This window comes from Muntiacus reevesi, chromosome 20, assembly GCF_963930625.1.
Source record: "Muntiacus reevesi chromosome 20, mMunRee1.1, whole genome shotgun sequence".
Taxonomy (NCBI): Eukaryota; Metazoa; Chordata; class Mammalia; order Artiodactyla; family Cervidae; genus Muntiacus; species Muntiacus reevesi.
In genome coordinates, this window is record NC_089268.1 from 28,937,311 (window position 1) to 28,959,253 (window position 21,943).

Consider the following 21,943-nt stretch of genomic DNA (forward strand, 5'->3'; position numbering starts at 1 on the left):
CAGAATGGGCTAATAATGAGGGCCCTGAAAGTGGTGGCAAATGGCTTCAGTCAGGTGTCCTAGGAGAAACACCAAAGAGGCACGTTGGTCTAGGAGTGTGTCTTCGTTTCGGGTATGAGAGATCCTGGGTTCAAATCCTGGTTGAGCCCACATCCTTTTGGGCTTCCCTGATGGCTGGATGGTAAAGAATCTGCCTGCAATTCAGGAGACCTAGGTTTGATCCCTGGGTTGGGAAGATCCCCTGAAGAAGGACATGGAAACCCACTCCAGTATTCTTGCCTGGAGAATCCCCCATGAACAGAGGAGCCTGGCAGGCTACAGTCCATGTGTCGCAAGGAGTTGGACGTGACTGAGCGACTAAGCACACAAGAGAAACACCAAAGTGATTTATCTAATTATTGAGACCTTGACATGGACGCTAGAGGGCGACCTGAGATTGCTGAAACTACAAGTGTTGGTCCAAACACCAAAAGAATGCTTTGTAGGCTGGGCGAGCATGCTCAGTCTCGGCCCACTCTTTGTGACTCCAGGCTGCCAGGCTCCTGTCTATAGGCTTTCCCAGGCAAGAATACTGGATTGGGTTGCCATTTCCTCCTCCTTGGGTTGCCATTTCCTCCTCCAGGGGATCTTCCTAACCCAAGGATTGAACCAGGGTTTCCTACATTGGCAGGAGAATTCTTTATCACTCAGCCACCTGGGAAACTCCTAGATTGGGCTTTTCTGCTTAAATCAAAAATGTGTCAAATACTATTAAAAAAAAATAATTTTTTAAAGTGGGAATTGCCTGGCAGTCCAGATGTTAAGGGGCTTCCCTCTGACTCAGATGGTAAATAATCTGCCTACAATGCTGGAGACTCATGTTTGATACTTGGGTTGGGTATGGCTACCCACTCCAGTATTCTCACCTGGAGAATTCTATAGACAGAAGAGCCTGGCAGGCTACAGTCCTTGGGGTCGCAAAGAGTCACAAATGAGCGACTATCACTTGCTGTTTCACCAGTGGTTAAGACATGGAGCTTTCTCTGCTGTGGGCTGGTTAGGATCTCTGGTCTGGGAACTAAGATGTCACAAGTCACACAACTAGGCCAAAAGAATAAAAATAAAATAGCAAATTTCCTTGACCAAACAACTTTCATTTGTTGATTAATTGTGCCCTTATTTTATCTTTTAATGAATGAAAGACAGATATGTAAAGAAAGAAAATGCAACTAAAAGAAAAACAACATACTAAAGTAAAATGGTAGTAATAATTCAAGGAATTATATAATAATTCAAGGACTAATATATCTATTTCCATACCTTAATCTATTTTTCTTCCAGTTTTATTGAGATATAATTGACATACAGCAGTACTGTACACATTTAAGATGTAGAGCATACTGATTTGACTTAGATACATTACGAAATGATTATCAGAGAATGATATAATTTTGAGACATTAAAAACCTTAATGAAGGTTAAAACTCTTCAAGCTATTTTTAAGTTTTTTCAGTTCCATTTTTCTCCTTTGGAATTATCTTTTACTTTATATTTTGATTCGGTTCAAAATTCAAATGTGTCAAAAAGGCTAGGAGTCTCTCTCACTCTTATCCCATCCTTAACAGGCAACCACTGATAGGAATTTCTTGTTTAATCCTCCAAAGACATTTCATGCATATACAAGCAAACAAAGTTCTATACATAAATATTCTTTTCCCCTTCATATAAGACTTAATATATGCTTTCCTGCAACTTGCTTTTTTACATTTAACAAGATACCATGAAGATACATATCAAGAGCTTCTTATGTCTTCATTTTTTGTTTTTGTTCTTTTTTGTTTGTTTGTTTTGGGCTGCACCAGGAGGCAAGTGGGATCTTAGTTCTCCGACCAAGGATCCAACTAATAACCCCTGCAATGGAAGCAGAGAGTCTTAACTCCTGGATCTCCAAGAAAGTCCTTTTATTTTTTTAAAAATTGCTTATGGTACTTTATTTATAGATATGCAGTGTTTCTTAACTAGTTCCCTACTTGTAGGCATCTGGATTTTTTTTCTTTTAAAGTGAATACAATAACATATAATTTTGAATACAGTCATTTTGCAGATATGCCAGTATGTTTTTGGATATACTCCTAGAAGTTGTACTGCTGGGTGTATGCGTTTTAAAAACTTGGACAGAGATTGTCATATGACCTTTGAGAAAACACAGTTTACAATCCCATCTGTAATATATTTGAGTACCTATTTTGATATGGTTATTTTTTAAACTATGAGAATATGTGTGTGTGTGTGTGCATGTGTGTGTGCTTAGTTAACTCCAATTCTTTTCGACCCTTTGAACTGTAACCGGCTGGGCTCCTCTGTCCATGGAATTTTCCAGGCAAGAATACTGGACTGGGTTACCATTTCCTCCTCCAGGGGATCTTCCGGACCCAGGGATCAAACACTGGTCTCCTGTATCTCCTGCATTGGCAGGCAGAATCTTTACCACTGAACCACTTGGGAAGCCCATGGAAATATGCAGGCATACATATTTGGAAGCCATCTGTGTATAGATGATATTTAAAATCCTGGGACTGGATAGAACTAGAGCAATTAGGAAATTAGTAAGAACAGAATAAGAAGCCCAGGTAAAGCTCTTAAACAAGACAAAATTTACATCAAAAGGAGCCAGCAAAGGAGATTGAGAAGGAACAGCCAGTATGGTAAGAAGAAAGCTAGAATAGTATATCATAGCTTTAAGGGTGCATGGGGTGGGGGTGGGGAGTTGGATCATAAATATAAATTCATACAATCACTCTGGAGAACAGTTTGGCATCTCATGGTAAAGATGTGCAATAATTCCACTCCTACAGACATATTCTAAAGTGACAGATAGGGACCAAGGAGAAGAAAGTTCACTGCAGGCAGCAGGTCTTCAATAAAAAACAAAGGAAAAGTCAGTGAAAAGTAAAAAGAGAGATAAATTGTAGCACATTCATACCATTCCCCAGGTGGCTCAGTGGTAAAGAATCTGCCTGCCAATGTAGAAGACACAGGAAACAAGAGTTCCATCCCTGGCTTGGGAAGATCCCCTGGAGGAGGAAACAGCAACCTACTTCAGTATTTTTGCCTGGAGAATCCCATGGACAGAGGAGCCTGGTGGGCTACAGTCTATGGGGTCGAAAACACAGGACTGAGGGACTGAGCATGCATTCATACCATGGCTATTATCCGGCAGTGGAAATAAATGAACTATTCGCATAAGCATGGTTCATCTCATATACAATGTTAACTAAAAAAGTAGGATAAAGAATGATAGATTAACAAGAAACAATTTACAGAGTCTTTCTACAGAGGGTCTGGGCTGCCACATGCAGGACCTTTTTAGTTGCAACAGGCAAACCCTCAGCTGGCAAGCACTGGGAGAGCAGAGTTTTAGTTACTGGACCACCAGGAAATTCCCCAGAGTCTTAAAAAATGCCAAACAAAAAGATTTAGTAAATCCTTTTTCCTAAAAGTCCTTAGTAAGATTAAAGCATACATCAAATTCAAGACACACACACACACATCCCAGGCCATCCTGGCCAGGAAAATGTTAACCGAAACATGAATATCAAAACCACAAATGAAGACTGTCTGCATAAGTTTCTACTGTTTACTATGCATACCACATATTACAAGTAATATTAAAATGTTACAAACTGACAAACCTGGGAGGTGAGTCTATAAAACTTTCTTGTAGTTCTTTCTCTATTCTATTCTTCCAACTAGAATTACTTTGTAAAAAAATTTGTGGAGTAAATCCAAAAGAACTGAACAAAATAAATAAAGGGAAGGGTTGTCAAACGTGGGGAAGGCTGCTGAGAGGTAAAAAAAGATGAGGACATAGACATCTCCACTAGAGTTAATAACACTTTGTTAGTGACCTTGACCAGAAGGACTTCCTTGAGGAATGTGAGCAGAAACCAAATGAAGTGACAGAAACCAAGAAAGAAGGATGAGGTAAGGACCACAGGCACAAATAGGCCTTGGGTGTCAAACTCTGGGGGTGGGTGGGGCAGGCAGGACTGGGAGGCGGGGTTGGATTCTGAACATTCTTTGGATCCAGAGCCTAGAGAGAGGGAATTAACATTTATTTAGCTCTTTCCACAATCTTCAGAGAGATCTTCTGAAATAGGTTTTACAAACTGAAGAATGAATTCCTCCAGTAGCTCCTGGGTCCCTCAGAGAAATGAAGTACTTTGGCCTGGTTTCTGAATACAAAGACAATAATGTGAAGTTCCTGGGGATTAGCTAGAAACTCACACTCTGGGCCATTTTTCTCAATAATGTGTGAAAAATCAGTAGATTTTGCTTACCTGAAGCTTTAAAAAAAAGTGTGGGGGTGGGGGGGTCTTTGTTAGAATGTTTGCAATATGAGTATCTGACAAAGGATTTGTATCCAGAGTATATAAACAACTTCCATGACTTGATAATAAAAAGACAAACAACACAAATGAGTAAAATCCTTAAATAAGGACTTTACAAATGTAAATATAGTGAACACTTTAGTGAATCTATTGATGATTTTTTTTAATTGATGATTTTTAACAAATACATGCAGCTGTGTCATCCACAGCCCTTTTCACAATATAGAATGCTCCCCCCCCCCAAAAAAAAGGAAAAAAAAAAAGACTGTTGCCTCCACCCTAGAACATTCCCTTTGCTCCCTTTCATTTTCACTGATCTGGTAACTATCACCATAGAGTCATTTTACCTGTTTTAAAACTTCATACAAAGGCACTCACAGAGTATGGCCTTCTCCGTGTCTGGCTTATAATAAAGATACATGAATTGAAATTCGTATGTGAAAAAGTTCTCAGAAAAAAAAGTCAGGGGAAAATACAAAGTCAAAACTTAGAAATCACTGGCTTCCCCTGCAGCTCAGTGAGTAAAGAATCTGCTTGCAATGTGGGTCAGGAAGATCCCCTGGAGAAGGAAATGGCAATCCATTCCAGTTATTCTTGCCTGGAGAATCCCATGGACAGAGGAGCTTGGCAGCCTACACAGTCCACGGGGTCACAAGAGTCAGATACAACTTAGCGACTAAACCACCACCACACACCCATCAGAAAAGCTAAAAGTAAAAAGATTAATAACTATAAATGTTGACAAAAATGTGAAATAACCTGAACTCTTATCCATTGCCTGTAGGAATATAAAACAATCACTTTGGAAATTAAGTTATGGATCTTCAAAGAAAATAAAACAACAAAGACTATGTGACCAGTATTACATTATGTCTATGTATTTACTCAAGAAAAATGAAGATATATGTCTCTGAAAACAATATATAAGAATGTTCTTAGTTGCTTTATTTGTAGTAGCTAAAAACTGGAAATACCCTCAAATGTCCAAAAGTCATGGTCCAGTCTGCAAAGGAATGTGCTATGCTGTGTTCATTTGCTTCAACTGTGTCCATCTCTGAGTGACCCTATGAACTGTAGCGTGCCAGGCTCTTCTGTCCATGGGATTCTCCAGACAAGAATACTGGAGTGGGTTGTCATACCCTCCTCCAACCCAGGGATCAAACCCATGTCTCTTAGGTCTCCTGCATTGGCAAGCAGGTTCTTTACCACTAGTGTCACCTGGGAAGCCCAGCAAGGGAATACTACTCAGCAATTAAAGCGAAGAACTACTGATGCATATAACAACATGGATCCAATATCTATGGATCACAGAGATATTATACCAAATACAAAAGGCCAGACACAGAGAAGCATACTCTGTGAGTACATTTGTATGAAGTTTTAAAACAGGCAAAATGACTCTATGGTGATAGTCACTAGATCAGTGAAAATGAAAGGGAGCAAAGGGAATGTTCACCATTCACTAGAATGGTGAAGGCAACATTCTATCTTTTGATAGGGCTCTGGATGACACAGCTGCATGTATTTGTTAAAAATTGTCAATAGATTCACTGAAGTGTTCTATTCATAAATACATAAATCATACCTCAATTTAAATGTGTTTGTAATAAAAAAAAAATTGTTTCTGTTTTGTTTGGGTTGTGCTGCGAGGCATGCCTGTTTCCTAATTTCCCAAATCAAACCCAACCCTGGCAGTGAAACAAGGAGTCCCAACCACTGGATCTCCAGGGAATTCCCTGCCAGGAATTTAAGATTACTGTCTCCTTTAATCTTCACAGTGTTCCTGTGAAGAGGAACTTTCCATTTCAGAAATCTATACCTGAGATTCCAGGGTTTAAATAATCAGTCTACAACACTGCCCAGGAGCAAAGCTGGATGGGTACCCAGGACTCCTCCCTTCAGGCCTGCCCTGTTTCCATGATCCTATCTCAGGACCCCAAAGAAGGAGGAAGACTTTGAATGGGTGATGAGACTGGGGATAATGAATCAGCTGCATCTGGAGAAGCCTCCTCTCTCCCCTCCCTCATCCCCTCCAAGGAACTAAACTCAACCCCTCTGATTCACCAGGCACCCCTCTCTCTACAATGGCTAGAACTGGGAAGGAAGGAAGAAGAAATCGCTCTTGCGTTTTGTGGGCCCTTCTCCTCCTGGGGTCTCTGCCTTTTCACCTTTTATGCCCCACACTGGCCCATCCACTTCACAACTAAGTGCCAAGAGCTGTGCTTGTCTCTGGGGGTAAGCAAAAGAGAGTAAGACAGCTCCTGCTCTCAAAGAGTTTACTGTCTAGGGGCAATGAAGACACTAGAGAAGGCTGCAATAATCTTCTGTGTTCAAATTGGGTGCCATCCCCATCACTGGAGTGAGGGGGCTTAGTATCTTCAGTTGTGTCCGACTCTTTGCAACCCATGGACTGTAGCCTACCAGGCTCCTTTGTCCACAGGATTCTCCAGGCAAGATCACTTGAGTGGGTTGCCATGCCCTCCTCCAGGGGATCTTACTGACCCAGGGATGGAACCGGAGACTCTTACTTCTCCTGCATTGGCAGGCAGGTTCTTTACCACTAGTGCCACCAGGGAGGACACGGGCAATCCAGAGAAGGTACCTGGATAGAGCTGACACAGAGGGTATGACAGGTTCCAGAACTCTACTGGAATTCAAGTCTGGACACAGGTAAATAATGGCTTTCTGACTGAGTTCTTTTCAGGCTTCCTGAGAGATGAGCAAGCTCATTCCAGAACAAGGAAGACAGGTGAGGTGAAAAGACCATTCCCCAAGGACCTAGGCCCAGGTCACTTCTACTAGTTACCACTGCCTACCCACACTTCACAGTTGTAGATCCAACCTTCTTCCAAACTTCTCAAAGCCCTTGACTACATTCTGCGGTGTTCAGCATGGGTACCATGACCTTAGCCAGCTGCAGAACCAGGCTACTGAGGAACAAAGTAGCACTGATCCTGGCTGAATTACTAGGGGAGGTGAAGTCCCTTTGAGGCAGAGATAAACTTGGCAGTTCAGCCTCATTAAAAGCTTTAATTATAATTCCAAATGGTCTACAGACTCATGAAAGATCACTCAACTGATTAACCATACAGCTGATAAAGACAGGAACAGAGGTGTTCTTTAAAATGGAAACTTTGGAGACTGGAGACAGTTTCCTTGATTATAAACATAATCTGACAATGTAAACGAAAATACCTACCACCCTCTGACCCAGCAATCTACGGTGGGGAGTATCTTAGAGATGTTAAGAACATTTAAGGATGTTTATTGTAGATTTATTTGTAGTGTTGAGCTGGAAACAGATCAAATATTCATCAAGTGAAAGGCTAGATAAATTGTGATATACCCATATTATAGACTGATATGCAGTTATTAAAAAGAGGAGTCTAATTTATATATACAGAGGGACATCTATGAATTGCAGACTATTATGAACAGTAGGTTCATAATATTCGTGAACTCAGGTTCGATTTTCGGGTCTAAAAGATCCCCTGGAGAAGGAAATGGCAACCTGCTCCAGTATTCTTGCCTGGAAAAGTCCATGGACAGAGAAACCTGGTGGGCTACAGGCCACAGAGTCAGAGATGACTGAGAGACTGAACTCATGAACAGTATTAGCCTATTTCTGTAAGAACAACAACAAAAAACCCTCAGATATGTAGACATATGCTTATATGTCATTAAAGAAACATTTGGAGGGATATAGTGCAGACTTAATGCAGTTACCTCCTGGTGGTGGTAAAAGAATATATTTGTTACCTTTGCTTTTCAACTTCTTCTCCTGGCTTCCCCTTCCTCTTACTCTCACCTCTCTATCTCCCGGCAGACTACAAGCAGAGAGCTGATTCCTAGATTTGAGGTAACACTATCTGGATTTGGGAAAAGATTTCAGTTTGAAGACCTCACAGGAGAGGTCATAGGGTCAGTTGTTGAGAAGAAGGGGGTTGGTTTACTGTGAGCAGTGGAATATGAGTAAGTTGAGATACAGGGAGTATTTTCCCAAACTGCACAAAGCCTGAACTCTTCTCTCTTCAGTCCTCCATTCTTTCCCTTTCTTCTTTCTGCCTTGACAGAAGCCAGAAGTCAAAATAAGTGGTTTGCTACCCTGGTTTAGAGCAAGACTCCATTGGTCCCCATGAACCTTTTCATCAGGTTCTCCCAACCAGTGAAGTGATGGCTGGGCTGACAGCAGCAAGACCACCATTACACCTTTAGGCAACCTTGCCAGCCAGCCACACTTGGCAGGGAGTGGTGGCCCTCACCTGCCCTCCCTGGGTACGTTCTATAACCAGATACTTGCATTTGTCTTTGTGCAGGTTCTAGACATTGCACTCATAATAAAGGATTATGTGGAGAGTTTGTTAACCCAGCTCTAAATTCGCTTGGAGGACTTGTTTTTTAATGACTCCCTAAGACCCAAGAGGACTTCCCTGTAGCTCAAATGGTAAGGAATCTGCCTGCAATGCAGGAGATCAGGATTCGATCCCTGGGCGGAGAAGAACCCCTGGAGAAGGGAACAGCAATCCACTCCAGTATCCTTGCCTGGAGAATTCCATGGACAGAGAAGCCTAGTGGACTATAGTTGGTGGAGTCGCAGAGTCAGACACGATTGAGCAACTCTCTCTCTCTCTCTCTCTCACACACACACACACCCACCCAAGAAGGGCTTCCCAGGTGGTGCTAGTGGTAAAGAACCTACCTACCCTACCTACTAATGCAGGAGACTCGAGTTTGATCCCTGGGTTGGGAAGATCCCCTGGGGGAGGGCATCGCAACCCACTCCAGTATTCTTTTTTTTTTTTTTTTCCGACACTCCAGTATTCTTGACTGGAGGATCCCATGGACAGAGGAGCCTGGCAGGCAACAGTCCATGGGGTTGCAAAGAGTTGGACACAACTGAAGCAAGTGAGCATGCACCATGCACGCACAAGACCCAAGAGGGTGGAGGAGCCAGGTCTGATGACTCAATTGGTTTGCAGTCTCCTCTGGGCTTGCAGAGAGCTGGCCTGGGCAGAAGTGAAGCTGCCTACCCTTCAGGTTTAACAGGAGGGTGGGGAGGGGAGGGGAGGGTGCCCCAGCCTTGCCAGCCTCAGCACCCCAGGACAGGGCTGGAAAGAACTGCAGACAAACTTAACTTTCCACTAAGGTTCTGGGTCGGACTCCAGGCAAGCACAGGACTGATCTGACTCAGATGTCTGGCTACCAGCCAACCAGGCACCCAGGCACCCTCCCCTCCCGTCTCTCCCTCTGGTATGGGACTCTTGCCAAGAAACATACCACTTAGAGCAATCAAATTACTGATTGTAATCTCAAAAGGGTATTGTTGAGTGGGGGGAAAGGCAGAGGTGTTTCAGGGGCTGCTGGGAAGACAGCGGTGCAGGGGCCACATGAGGAGAAGGGATTTTGGGAGCCTAGAGGGTGGCAAGGAGCACTGCTGTAGATTTCCTAGGTCCACCCCTCCCCCTCCTCTGGGAGGCTGTCTTCTCGGCAGACAGCAGATAGATGCATGACAAAGGGGCCCTGATGGCTCTGTCTTGGGGGTTGGGGAGATGGCTGGGGAGGGGCCCCTTCTGGCCCAAAGCACATCTCCCCACCCCCACCAGGTCCCTTAATCTATCAGTTTTTTTGGCAGTTAGTGGTTTAGAGGCAAATATAGCTCCAGTTTCGCTGCCCTGTAGATCTTTCATCAGACCTATTGGAAGTCTTGAAATGCACGCATATATTAGTTGCCCAAAAAGTACTCAGATGGGCTGGGACAGGGGCTATGTGATATGATTTTAGGAGAGAGGGGGAAAAAAAACAAAAACAGGCTCAAAGGATTCCCAGATGTGACCAAGGTGAAGGTGGCAGGCCACAGTCAAGAGGACCCCCAACACCTCAGAAGGCAGATGCTGAGCAAACAGCCTCAGACAGGGCGGGGATGAAGAGATGTCTAAGTCGACAGAGGTCCATGTTCCAGGGTCAGGATTCTGGCCTTCCAAGGTGTATGGAGCTCTGGTCCACAGCCTTTCCGGAGTCCCCCCAGTTCACCTCGGGGCCTTCATCTGGGGCAAGTTTGGGGAGCAGACAGACAAACATCATTCCTAGCAGACAGGCAATCTGAAAGCTATTCTCTTGCAAACAGAGAATAAGCACTAAGCCTGCAGTGTGAGCCCTCAGGACCAGCCCAAAACCTGTGGGAGAGCTTAGGGCAGGCTTCCTGCACCTCCACCCCAAGTCACTCTCCAGCTCCTCCTCATCTTTTTGCCAGCCCCCCTAAACAAAGGCCTGGGGGGCTGGGGGAGGGGTAGAAGATGAGGCTGGATGCCTGTGTCCTCTAGAGGGGGACGGGATACCTAGGCCCCAGTGGGCGGCCCTGTCTGAGGCTCACAGTCTTTGAGGGGTTGGGGGGGGCGTTGCTTCAGGAGCTCTTTTAGCTGCTCTGAAGGGGATTCTTGGGAGGGGATTGGGGCTGGGGGTTGGGGGGCAGGAAGCTGTCCCCAGGGGAGCCATCCAGGCCCATTCAAGGGTTGAGCACTTGTTTAGGGTTAGAGCTGCCCCCTCTGGGGACCTGGATTGTCCAGCCAAGGCCATTGTCCGGGCCCCTTCCCCCAGTGCCTCCCAAGCCCCTTTGAACCTGAAGTCAGATATTTTTTTTCTCCCCTTCTCCCTCCTAGGCTTTCCCCACCCAGGGCCTAGGGCTGGAGGTCTGGGCTGGTAGGAGGGGGAGGGAGAACCTTCAACTATGATTCTAGATATTTGGGTCTCTGAAGAGGGGGGCAAGAAACTTGATGTGCGGAACCCACAGTGGGAGACCCGTGGGGTGGTATGTCCAGTCCCTCTGGCTGGACAAAGGTAGGGAGACTGAGGCCTAGTTAGTCCACAGCCCGGCCCCTAGAAGGGAAAGTAGGGTTTCCATTCCTTAATCTGGTAGGTGAGGGGCCTCTGGAGTCAGGAAAGCTGGGGATGGAATGGAAGCTGGTCTGGCAGCCTGTCCCTGGTGATGGGGTGGATTTTAGCAGGCTGGGCAGAGGCGTGCCAGGCATCACAGTTTAGAAAAGTGAAAGTGTTAGTCATGTCCGACTCTTTTCGACCCACGGATTGTAGCCGGCCGAATTCCTCTGTCCATGGGATTTCCCAGGCCAGCATACTGGAGTGGGTTGCCATTTCTTTCTTCAGGAGATCTTCCCAACCCAGGGATACAACCAGGGTCTCTGGCATTGCAGGCAGATTCTTTACCATCTGAGCCACCAGGGAAAGGAATCTGGCCAGTTGTCTAAATGGGAACTGCCTAGATTCCTGGACTGCGATGCTGGAGGACAATGGGGAAGGAGCCTGTTAAAAATTGAGGAGCCCCAGCGGGACTTGACACATACAGCATAAATGTTTGAGGAGTTGAGAGGGTGGCAGGGCGCGGGTGAGGAGACGGTGCCAGGGTGTCTGTAGAGGGGTCCTGAAGAACGTGCAGGGGGTATGGAAGGGACCCCTCACCCTTGGTGTGTGTGAGCGTGGGGAGGGCTGGGCGGCCTGTTGGGAGCTGGAAGTGAAGGCCCGCATGGGGGACCTGCACCGAGAGCCTAGGAGTCTGGGGCCTGGAGAGGCGCCTGGGTGGAGATCCCTGGCTTTCCCCTTCCAGACACCACTGCCACCAGCAGGCAAACACCCTCCGCCTCAGTTTCTCCCACCCCCACCGTCCCTTCCCCCCACCCATCCAGGGGGCGGGGCCAGAGGTCAAGGCTAGTGGGTGGGATTGGGGAGGGAGAGAGGTGTTGAGCAGTCCTAGGAGATCCCTCGTTTTCCTAGGCCCCCGGCTCGGGGTGCCTTCCTTCCCCATGGCGGGACACCTCGCTTCTGACTTCGCCTTCTCGCCCCCGCCGGGCGGTGGAGGCGATGGGCCGGGAGGGTCAGAGCCGGGCTGGGTTGATCCTCGGACCTGGATGAGCTTCCAAGGGCCTCCCGGTGGGTCGGGGATCGGGCCGGGGGTTGTGCCCAGCGCCGAGGTGTGGGGGCTTCCTCCGTGCCCCCCGCCCTATGACTTGTGCGGAGGGATGGCCTACTGTGCGCCGCAGGTTGGAGTGGGGCCGGTGCCCCCAGGCGGCCTGGAGACCCCTCAACCCGAGAGCAAGGCGGGAGCCGGGGTGGAGAGCAACTCCGAGGGGGCCTCCCCGGACCCCTGCGCCGCCCCCGCAGGCGCCGCGAAGCTGGAGGAGGAGAAGCTGGAGCCGAACCCTGAGGAGGCGAGTGAGCTGCTGGGGGCGGGAGACCGGTGACCGCGCGGGCCGGGGGCGGCCACGCGAGGCGAGGTGGTCGGGGACCCAGGAAGGGAGCGGGCGGAGGCAGCTCCCCGGAGCAGGGACCGGTGTGTGGCGGCTGCAGGCCGCTCTGAGCTGGAGCCAGGTGGGAACCAGGGGCCGGAATTTAAGAGAGAACCGCAGGTGAGGGCAGGGCGGCCTGGGGCAGTCGGAAGCCGGCCTTGCTTCCCCCCTCGGCCCTTGTCAAGTAGGTCCTTCCACTTCCTAGGTCTGACCTGGGTCGGGTCACTCATTACCAGCCAGCACCAGACCTAGCTTGGGGTCTGAGCCCCTTCTACCTGGATCCCTTCTGGGAAATTTGCGCCTTATCAGACCCGGGATCTCGGGCCTTAGGGTTAAGTGTGGCCCGAGGGTGAAAACAGTGCTTATCCCAGGGTTATTGTTCCTGAGAGTCTAGGGTGTGACTGGTTTCTGATAGAAGCTCCTGTTTGGGCTGTGTGAATGTGTGGAGTCTGGGTTTTCCTTCTATCAAGTTTAGGGCTTGTCTTCCCTTGACCTCTGCCTTGCTCCCAATAAGTCACAGTCAGGCAGAGTGCACACCCTAACACCCCCTTATAAGAAAGGTGGAACACCAATTTCAGCCATAATTACATAAGCAGTGAACAGGGGGAGAAAAGGGGAACAAGTCATCTGCAGGCCATTCCTCAAATGGAGGGTTTGCTGAGGGATTGAAGTCTTCTGCATCTAACCCGCTGGGGACTATTAAGTATATATCTTCTAGTCTGAGGAAGAGACAAGTGCAAGCAATTAGAGATGAAGTACTAAGCCTTTAGACCTCTCCGGAGGAGGTGTGATTGGTTTCAGCTGACCAAGTAGCTCTAGACTCTCTTTGCTGTAGGCGACTGCTGAGCCTTGAATGATAATGGCTGCCAATTGTGGTCCACTTCCTAAGTGCCTGGCTGTGGGCTCAGTTTCTACATCATTATCTCATTAACCAGCACAAAATCTCCTAGGGAGGTATTATTAGCCTGTTTCATGGGTCTTAACTGCTAAATGGTGAAGCTAGAATTTGAACTGGGGTTCATCTTATTTCAAATCCCCAAAATATGATTCAGAAAAGCCGAGATGGGAGGAGCTGACATTTACAGGCTTGCGACATTGGTTGAGCAGAAGTTGGCCTATTTTGAGTTTGACGGGACTGACGTCCCATCAGATAGTGGGTTGGCTGCAAAGTTCATTCATGCTTTTCCATAACCTCTTATGGAAAAGCTCAAATGAACTTTTTGGCCAACCCAATACTTCTTTAGGTTTCTAGGACTGCACAGAGGCCTGACTACTCTTCTCCATCTTCTGGCCACTGGCCTGCTATTGGAGAGGCTCCATTCATCCACCTTTGTTCTGTCTACCTTTCCTTTCATCCACTGTCAAGGCTCAAATGTCTTGTAGACATAACCACCACATGTTCAGTCTCCTTCTGGGATGGCTCCCTGCACTGCCCCCTCCCTGTCCATTACCCAGAAACTCAAGGCTCAAATTAGTCATCCTCATTCCTTTCACATCCTTACATCCAGTCCTTTGGAAATACCGCAATCTTTACCTTGGATAGAGATCCTGAATGGATCACTTGGAGCCATCCTGGTCCCAGTCGCCATCATCTATTTATGCTGGGATTGCTGCAGTTGCCTCCTTAATCTGTGGTCAGTACATCAACTGGAGTAATCAAGAGTCAGGTCATTTCACCGCACAAAACCCTTCAGCGACTTTCCATTTCTCTGAGTAAAACTTAGTCATGATGGCAGCTGCAGGATCTGCCTGGCTCACTTCTCTGATCACATTAGCTCCTCTTCCCTTTCCTCAGCCCTCACCCTCCTCTGGCCATGCTAGCTTTGTTACTGGCCTTGCTGCTGACTTTGCTACTGCCCACCTCGGGGCCTTTCCACTTAACTCCTTCCTTTTGCTCAAACATGACCTCTGACTGTCTTATTCAAAATTGTCCCCTTCCCCATAATTCCCTACTCTGCTTTACTTTTGCCCATAGCACTTCTAACCTACTGAATAAGAATTATTTCATCACGATGAAAGCTCCATGGGGCCAGGGTTTTTTGTCTACTTTGTGTAGCCACTGGCTTACAGAAGGTGCTTAATAAATCTGTGGACTTTGTCAATGAGGATGCTTTTATATTGCAAGAAAATAAAAATATTTTATTTAAAAATAAGGGATAATCAGGTTTTTAAAAATTGAGCACTAACTATATAGAAAACACTTTATTCATACCTCGTATGACATGTTTTGTAGTGTGCATGAGTTTGTGAATGTGCATATCTTGTTGTGGTTTGTGGGACCTTCAAAGTAATCTGGAGAGAATCAGAGACATGGTGTTCTGTATTTCTCTAGATGCAAAACTTCCTCAAACTGGGGTTAATACTAGAGTCAAAAGCTTTTGTGAGTACTAAAGAACTGAAAGGCAGGAACCCCCTTCCTAACCTGACATGTGTCCTCATTGAGGTTGGGCTTCTCTTTCCATTATTGAATGATGTTCTGCATCTGGTGGATGTGTTGCTTTCAGGGCTAGATGACATTTGTGTTATTTCTGGTTGTTAGGTGGGCAGCCTAGAGGCAGAGATACTCTCACATACCTTGGGGCCCAAATGAAAGAGAGGGTGAGGTGGATAGCTGTCATATGTTCTTACATATCCTCTGCCTTTTAAAATGCAGTCCAAGGACATCAAAGCTCTTCAGAAAGACCTTGAACAATTTGCCAAGCTCCTAAAGCAGAAGAGGATCACCCTAGGATATACCCAGGCCGATGTGGGGCTCACCCTGGGGGTTCTCTTTGGTGAGTCTCCTACAGCATGTTTTGACCCATGAAACACGAACTACATCTGCCCTGGAATGAACATCCCTGAATTGGGGCCTTTCCTCCCCACCAAGGGAGTGGGGGAGGGTGTTGCTACCCTCTTTATGGGTGAGGGTGGGGTGGGGGGAAGATACTTGACATGGACTTTTGAGTTCTTTGGGAAGAGTATCGGTGTGGGGTCTTGAAAGGGTGGGAACAGGTGGCAAGGCCTGTGTCGGTCTTGGGGCAAAGGGGCCCACCTGCTATCTCACTTTGCTTCTTCCAACCCACCTCCCCAGGAAAGGTGTTCAGCCAAACGACTATCTGCCGTTTTGAGGCTTTGCAGCTCAGTTTCAAGAACATGTGTAAGCTGCGGCCCCTGCTGCAGAAGTGGGTGGAGGAAGCTGACAGCAACGAGAATCTGCAGGAGGTGAGGGTGGGAGGGATGCACAGGGACGGCCCTATCTCGTCTGATTTTCACTGCTTTCATCTCTGGCTGGCAGCGCGCCCTCTGGGAGCCAGTGGCCCTCAATGGCATGAAGTGTGATTCCTCTGTTCTCCTGAGAGCAGGTCCAGGGTCACTTGTCTAAACCTGTCTTTCCAGGATCTTTTTCATACCTCCTGGTCCTGGTGACAACTGGCTGGTACTCCTGAACAGTTGGCTCTTAAAGTCATTGTCCCCCTGATACTGATCCTTAGCACGTTTGGGGCTTGCCCGCCCATTTCTTTCCTTGTCATCTCCTCCCCACCTGCTCAGATATGCAAGGCAGAGACCCTTGTGCAGGCCCGGAAGAGAAAGCGGACGAGTATCGAGAACCGAGTGAGAGGCAACCTGGAGAGTCTGTTCCTGCAGTGCCCAAAGCCCACCCTGCAGCAAATTAGCCACATCGCCCAGCAGCTCGGGCTGGAGAAGGACGTGAGTGCACCTGTCTCTGTCCCCATGTGTGCCGTCTCCTCCCCAGTCACACCTCCCAGATTTCATGACCCAATGCCTCTCTCCCGTGTCCTCCACTCCTAGGTGGTCCGAGTGTGGTTCTGCAACCGTCGCCAGAAGGGCAAACGATCAAGCAGTGACTACTCCCAACGAGAGGATTTTGAGGCTGCTGGGTCTCCTTTCGCAGGGAGATCCTTTCCTCTGGCGCCAGGGCCCCATTTTGGTACCCCAGGCTACGGGGGCCCTCACTTCACTACACTCTACTCTTCGGTCCCATTCCCTGAGGGTGAGGCCTTTCCCTCGGTGTCTGTCACCGCTCTGGGCTCTCCTATGCATTCAAACTGAGGTGCCTGCTCACCCCAGGAATGGGGGTCAGAGGAAGGGGAGAGCTAGGGAGAGAACCCTGGAGTTTGTGCCAGGGCTTTGGGATTAAGTTTTTCATTCACTAAGAAAGGAATTGGGAACACAATGGGTGTAGGGGCAGGGAGTTTGGGGAAACTGGTTGGAGGGAAGGTGAAGTTCAATGATGCTCTTGACTTTAATCCCCACATCACTCATCACTTTGTTCTTAAATAAAGAAGCCTGGGACCTAGTAGGTGGACATTTTTGTCTTTGATTTATCCTCTAGTTATTGAAGAGTGGATAGGATATTTAATCGTGGGTGTTAACAGCTCTCCGACCCAAATGACCCCGAAACGAAGGTTGCTGTTTACACTGCGCAGAGTCACAATGTCAGAGGGAGGTGTGGGGTTGGATCCCAAGTTTATATGGATAGGGCTCTTTATAAGTGTGAGTTAGTTCTTAGGAGCCTGTGATTTGCGGTCCTGTGGAAATTGGAGATGGAACACCTTTGCCCAAAGATGCAGTTATTACATAGTCTGTTCCCTACTAGGATCTGGTTTTTTGCTTTCCCCCATTCTACTCTGTAGTCCTCAGTGGCCTTTGTGCTAAGAAATCAAGCCTTTACTCATTTCTTCTGTATATCACCCCAACCAGAAACTCCACTTTGTGCTTTCTCGATACTGGGGTCCATTTGGTTTTCACTTAAGGTTTTTGCCTTGTCTGTGACTCATCTACCACTACACACCCTTTAGTCCTGACTCTGCCACTTCCTAATTAGGCCTCTTTCTCTGGAGCCTTTCCTTGATCCATAAAAAAACTTTGGTTGGTAAGTCTAAGTAGAGAAGGAAGGGGATGGACATACAGGTTGCAATAAGATAGGTCAAGACAGAACTTTCCTAGTCTATAGAAACACTGCTTTGACAGTGTGCTGGCTTGGTGTACAACTCAGGAGAGACTCAATGTAGCACATGTGGGTTATATCGATACTGGACCAGGTTGGCATCTGCTCTAGATGGTGTCTCAGGTTTTCTCTTCTTGGTAGTACTGATGAAACTTGTAGAAGTTCCACCACCCTCATGAATTTGACCAAATCCAAATTACCTTATTTTAACGGCAGTGAATGTTTTCCTTTAAATTAGCAACTGTAATTACCTAGATTCCCCTTTTCCTGTTTTCCTCTGCCTCATCTGCTTGTCTCTTCCTGTAAGTATCTGAAATAATTTTCCAGACTTTAACCAACTCCATTCTCTCAAGAACTGGAAAGCAAGGAGTATCAGACCCACACAAAGAGTAAATACCTTAGAGCATATGAAGCTGCTCATTCTTTATTTGGAAGTGGAAGCAAAGCTCTAAAAAGTCAGGTCACAGTCAGCAGCAGGATCACCCACAATATAAGGAAGTTTGGGGTCTGTGCTCTAGGTTTTCCCAGAGATACCTTAAAAAACATTAAGAACTTGCTTGTTCAAGGCTGGGGCTTATAACTTCCCAGGCATGACCTGTACAACTGATGGGTACTCTTGACCACAGACATTCTAATGTCCACGACAGCAAGGACCCACAACTTGTGACAGTGGGAATTTCCAGCTCACTGGTAACTTCCTGGAGGCAGCAATATCTTTGGCAGGAAGCCATCTTTTCTGTCACTGTGGCCACGAGGCCCTGCTCCAGGCCTTGAATTGATAATCCACAGGAGTGGACACTTCTGTAGTCATTCTCTCCTGGAGAGGCAAGGACAGAAGAGGGCAGCTCTTAGGATCCATTGGCACCCTCAGTGTCCACCCCTGGCCTGGAGGTGCCGGCTCTGTCCTCTGTTGCTCTGGCGGTGGGCCTTAGGTCTGGATGCCTGCACGACAGCCTGGGCACCGGAAGTCAGCCTCCCTGGCAGCCTGAATGCTGCAACCAACACAGGCCACGTGGAACCAGATGTCACAGCCATCACACTGAACCCAGGCCACTGTCTCTTCTTGGGGTAGGCAGCAACAAGGGGCTGCACAGGGCTCCCCGCCCCCAACTGCAGGGGGAGCCCTGGGGTTGCTCAGTGGGTGCTTCCGAGGACGCCCACGTCGATTTCTGAAGAAAGGGACACAAAAACCAAGGTCACTGGAAAACTGCAGAAGCCTGGAACTTCCTCCCCAGGATAACTGCAGAGGGAACCCGTAGAGATTCACTAGACTAATGGTGAATCTGGCTAGTAGAGCTAGCCCAGATCTTGTCATTGCAACAGGTGTTCTACCTCCCATCCCCACCACCCAAGCAGATGGGTACATCTCAGCCTAGGGCTCTAAGAGAACCAAAGGCAGTGAAATAAAGCCAAGTTCACTTACCCACTGGGTGTCAGTGGGGTTTTCTCTACACGGAGTTTCTTCCTAGGCTCCGTCAGGACTGGCGAGGGGCTCTTGGGAGCCTCTCTCTCATCATCCAGTTCTTCCAACACGCGGTGAGCCGACTTCCTCCGGTTTCTTGGGGGTGGGGCAGAAGGGGCGGTCCCCACTTCCCCGGTGGGAGTGGGAACAGGCGGACTCTGTGGCCCACCCCCCCTCCGTGAGAAGGTGAGGGGCTGGGAGTGGAGCTTGCTGAGGCTGCCAATGGAGTTGAGGATCAGCGTTGCTTTGGGGGCTGGGGAGAGGGTGCTGAGGGGGCGCTGTGGAGCCCCCTGGGAGGGCAGCATGGGCCGGAAACCAACCCCGGTTCCCTCTTCTCCCCTAGATCGTGGGGTAGTAATGGCAGCAAAATCTTGAGGTTTGACTCGGACTTGCTGAAACAAGTAGAACTCTGAAGGGCTGGTTCCTGGGGGCCCTTCAGGGCCAAAGGTCAGAAGATCACCATCACTCAACTCCAGCCTGTGACCTCTTGGGAGTCGGACGTTATTGACCAAAGTCCCTGTTGATTATGGGGCACCAGACAGATACAGAGAACGAAAAAAACAAACGACCGGTCAGAAGTGGAGAAATCTGGTCCTGTCTGGTTTTCTGGGGAATACGAGGAAGAACACATGCATGTCATGAAATCCTCACATTCTAAGTCCCTCAGTAGTAGGTGTCATCAGATAAGAAACTCCCTGAGAGCTAAGAATGAGTTTTTCTCTTTTTTTTTCTTATGCTTTCCTTCAAGGCACATGGAATGAACTTCCCTCAATCCACTGAGGTCTGGGTCTCAGAGATGCTCACTCTCAGCTCCAACTCAGCACTTATCAGCATAGCTCAGACTATCTGGGTTCAAATCCAAATTCCACCATTTACCTGCCACGTGACCCTGGACAAGTCAGCCTCTTTATGCTTCATTTTCTTTGTAAAATGGGGCATTTGTGCTCACCTATATTTAATGCACATAAAACAGTTCTCGTCTCATAATAATCAGGAAATGAATGTTGGCCAATTGAAGTTGTCCACTCCCCACTCGCAAAGACATATTTTATTTTTTTCAAAGAAATATTTTAGCTAAGAGGAAACTAAGACTTAGAGAGGTGAAGTGGCAGGCCTGAGTGATGTTACCAGGGGCCAACAGCAGAACTCACGTAAACCCAGGTCTTCTGAGGCTGCCTAACTGCCTCCAAGTCAGGGAGTAAGGCACATGTCCAGATAATTAAAACAATTCAACATATATCACAACTGCCCTAAGGCAAGAACAAGTGTCTAAACAATCTGGAAACTGAAGTCTAAGCTTGCCTCCCCTCCGCCCACCATGGTCTCAGAACAACCCCACTGTGACGCTCCAGGCAGTGGATCTACCTCCCACCCCTTCTATGAGCTAAACAGGATCAGCCCCACAAAGAGCTTCTGACACTGCACATTTCTGGTGGAAAGACAGAAGTCTGCATGACAACCGTCCATCCAACCTGATAGGGAGTTTGGGAGGCTGGCAGAGTCCCTATGGAGTCTCTTAATTCATTCCAGCCCAGAACTGCGACTGCCCCGGCATAAGGCTGCCCTGCTCACTCCTCACCTTGGCTGCTGTGGTTCTCCAGGCTGACCCTCCAGTCATCACCCTGGCGCTCCGCATGCAGCTCTGCGTGGACCCCAGAGATGAAGCCTGGCTCGTGCTGTGGCCGCAGGGTCACATCACAGAGATCGGCCCTGCAACCCAAGCGGTAGGTGCAGCCAGCTCCACTGGGGGGGTGGAAGGTGTGGAGATCGACATCCTTGCCGACCCCTATGCGCAGCAGCTGGAAGCAGGGCAGCATGGGCGGGGCCCCCTCGGCACCACCTCTTCACTTCAGGAATCCATCACCTTGTCCACGCCCTGGGCCGTGCACAGCTGGCCTAAATTCACTTTCCGTCTGATGCAAACTTGAACTATCCTTTGTGCAATTTCGACTTTGAGCACACTCCCTGAGTAGGGCAAATTCAGGGTGCAGGGACCCTACGATGCGATGTAAAATTGGCTGTCAACAGCTTTGCAACTGAAAAAACTTGGTGAAAGTTCCAGTGTAGTGCAAAATAGAAGGCGTCCTGTGGCACGAAGTTGAATCGGATCCTCCCTCAGGCCGCAAAATATTCCAGGAGCCTCCAATCTGTGCAAGTCGACAATACATTAGGCAGCTTCTAGGGAAATTCGAACTGTAGGTGTGGGGGGGCGGGGGAGGGGTGCTGCCTCTGTGTGATATACTAACTTGTCACTTCAGTGTAATTTGGAGAAGAGAAGCTTCTTCCTTTCAAACCACTTTTCCTAATAGAGTAACCCTCCTGCTAGCTCACGCTTCACTCTTCTAACCAATCCCTCATTCATAACTAGCTAGCTTGAACCCCAGTGGGAAGTGTACTCAGTCACCCCTCAAAGGCAGTGCAAACGGGGCTCTACGTTGTCCAACAAAGTGGAGCTAAAGCCCTGCTTTCTGGTTTCTCCAGGTGGGATAAAAACAGAGGAAAGGGCTTCCCGGATGATTCAAGACAAATTCAGCCTTTTCCCTCCCCGCCCCAGCCCGGATTTGTATCTACCGCGCTGTGCAGTCTCGGAATGGTTCCCTCTCCAGGCAATGCCAGCCTGTGCCGCAGCCCAGGACCTCTCGGGATCCGGCCAGGGTTGGTGCTCCTGCGGCTGTTTGACAGCGAAGAAGCCAGGGCCAGGAGGGGCGCGGCCTCCGCGCGCGGGCATCGCCGACCCCGCCTTCGGAATTCCCGGATCTGGACTTCGAGCGGAGCGAGCCGTCCCCCGAGCCGTTTCTGATTGGCCATCTCGTTTGCCCTCCTTCTCTTCATTGGGTGGCGCGCTGGGATCTCCCGCCTTCCGCTT

General features: G+C 48.2%; 2 protein-coding genes across 2 annotated transcripts; one reads left to right on the plus strand and one right to left on the minus strand.

The window, feature by feature from the left end:
* The first annotated feature begins 12,181 nt into the window (after positions 1-12,181).
* On the plus strand, positions 12,182-16,717 carry POU5F1 (POU class 5 homeobox 1). Its single transcript, XM_065912812.1, has 5 exons — positions 12,182-12,586; positions 15,318-15,438; positions 15,738-15,868; positions 16,196-16,354; positions 16,457-16,717. The coding sequence occupies exons 1-5, from the start codon at positions 12,182-12,184 to the stop codon at positions 16,715-16,717; spliced, it is 1,077 nt and encodes a 358-aa protein (XP_065768884.1).
* Positions 16,718-18,025: 1,308 nt separating this feature from the next.
* On the minus strand, positions 18,026-21,800 carry TCF19 (transcription factor 19). The gene is made up of 4 exons (XM_065912527.1): positions 21,649-21,800; positions 20,657-21,224; positions 19,039-19,594; positions 18,026-18,784 (listed from the first exon to the last, which is right to left on the minus strand). The coding sequence occupies exons 2-4, from the start codon at positions 20,892-20,894 to the stop codon at positions 18,544-18,546; spliced, it is 1,035 nt and encodes a 344-aa protein (XP_065768599.1). The 5' UTR covers positions 20,895-21,224; positions 21,649-21,800; the 3' UTR covers positions 18,026-18,543.
* Positions 21,801-21,943: the final 143 nt, after the last annotated feature.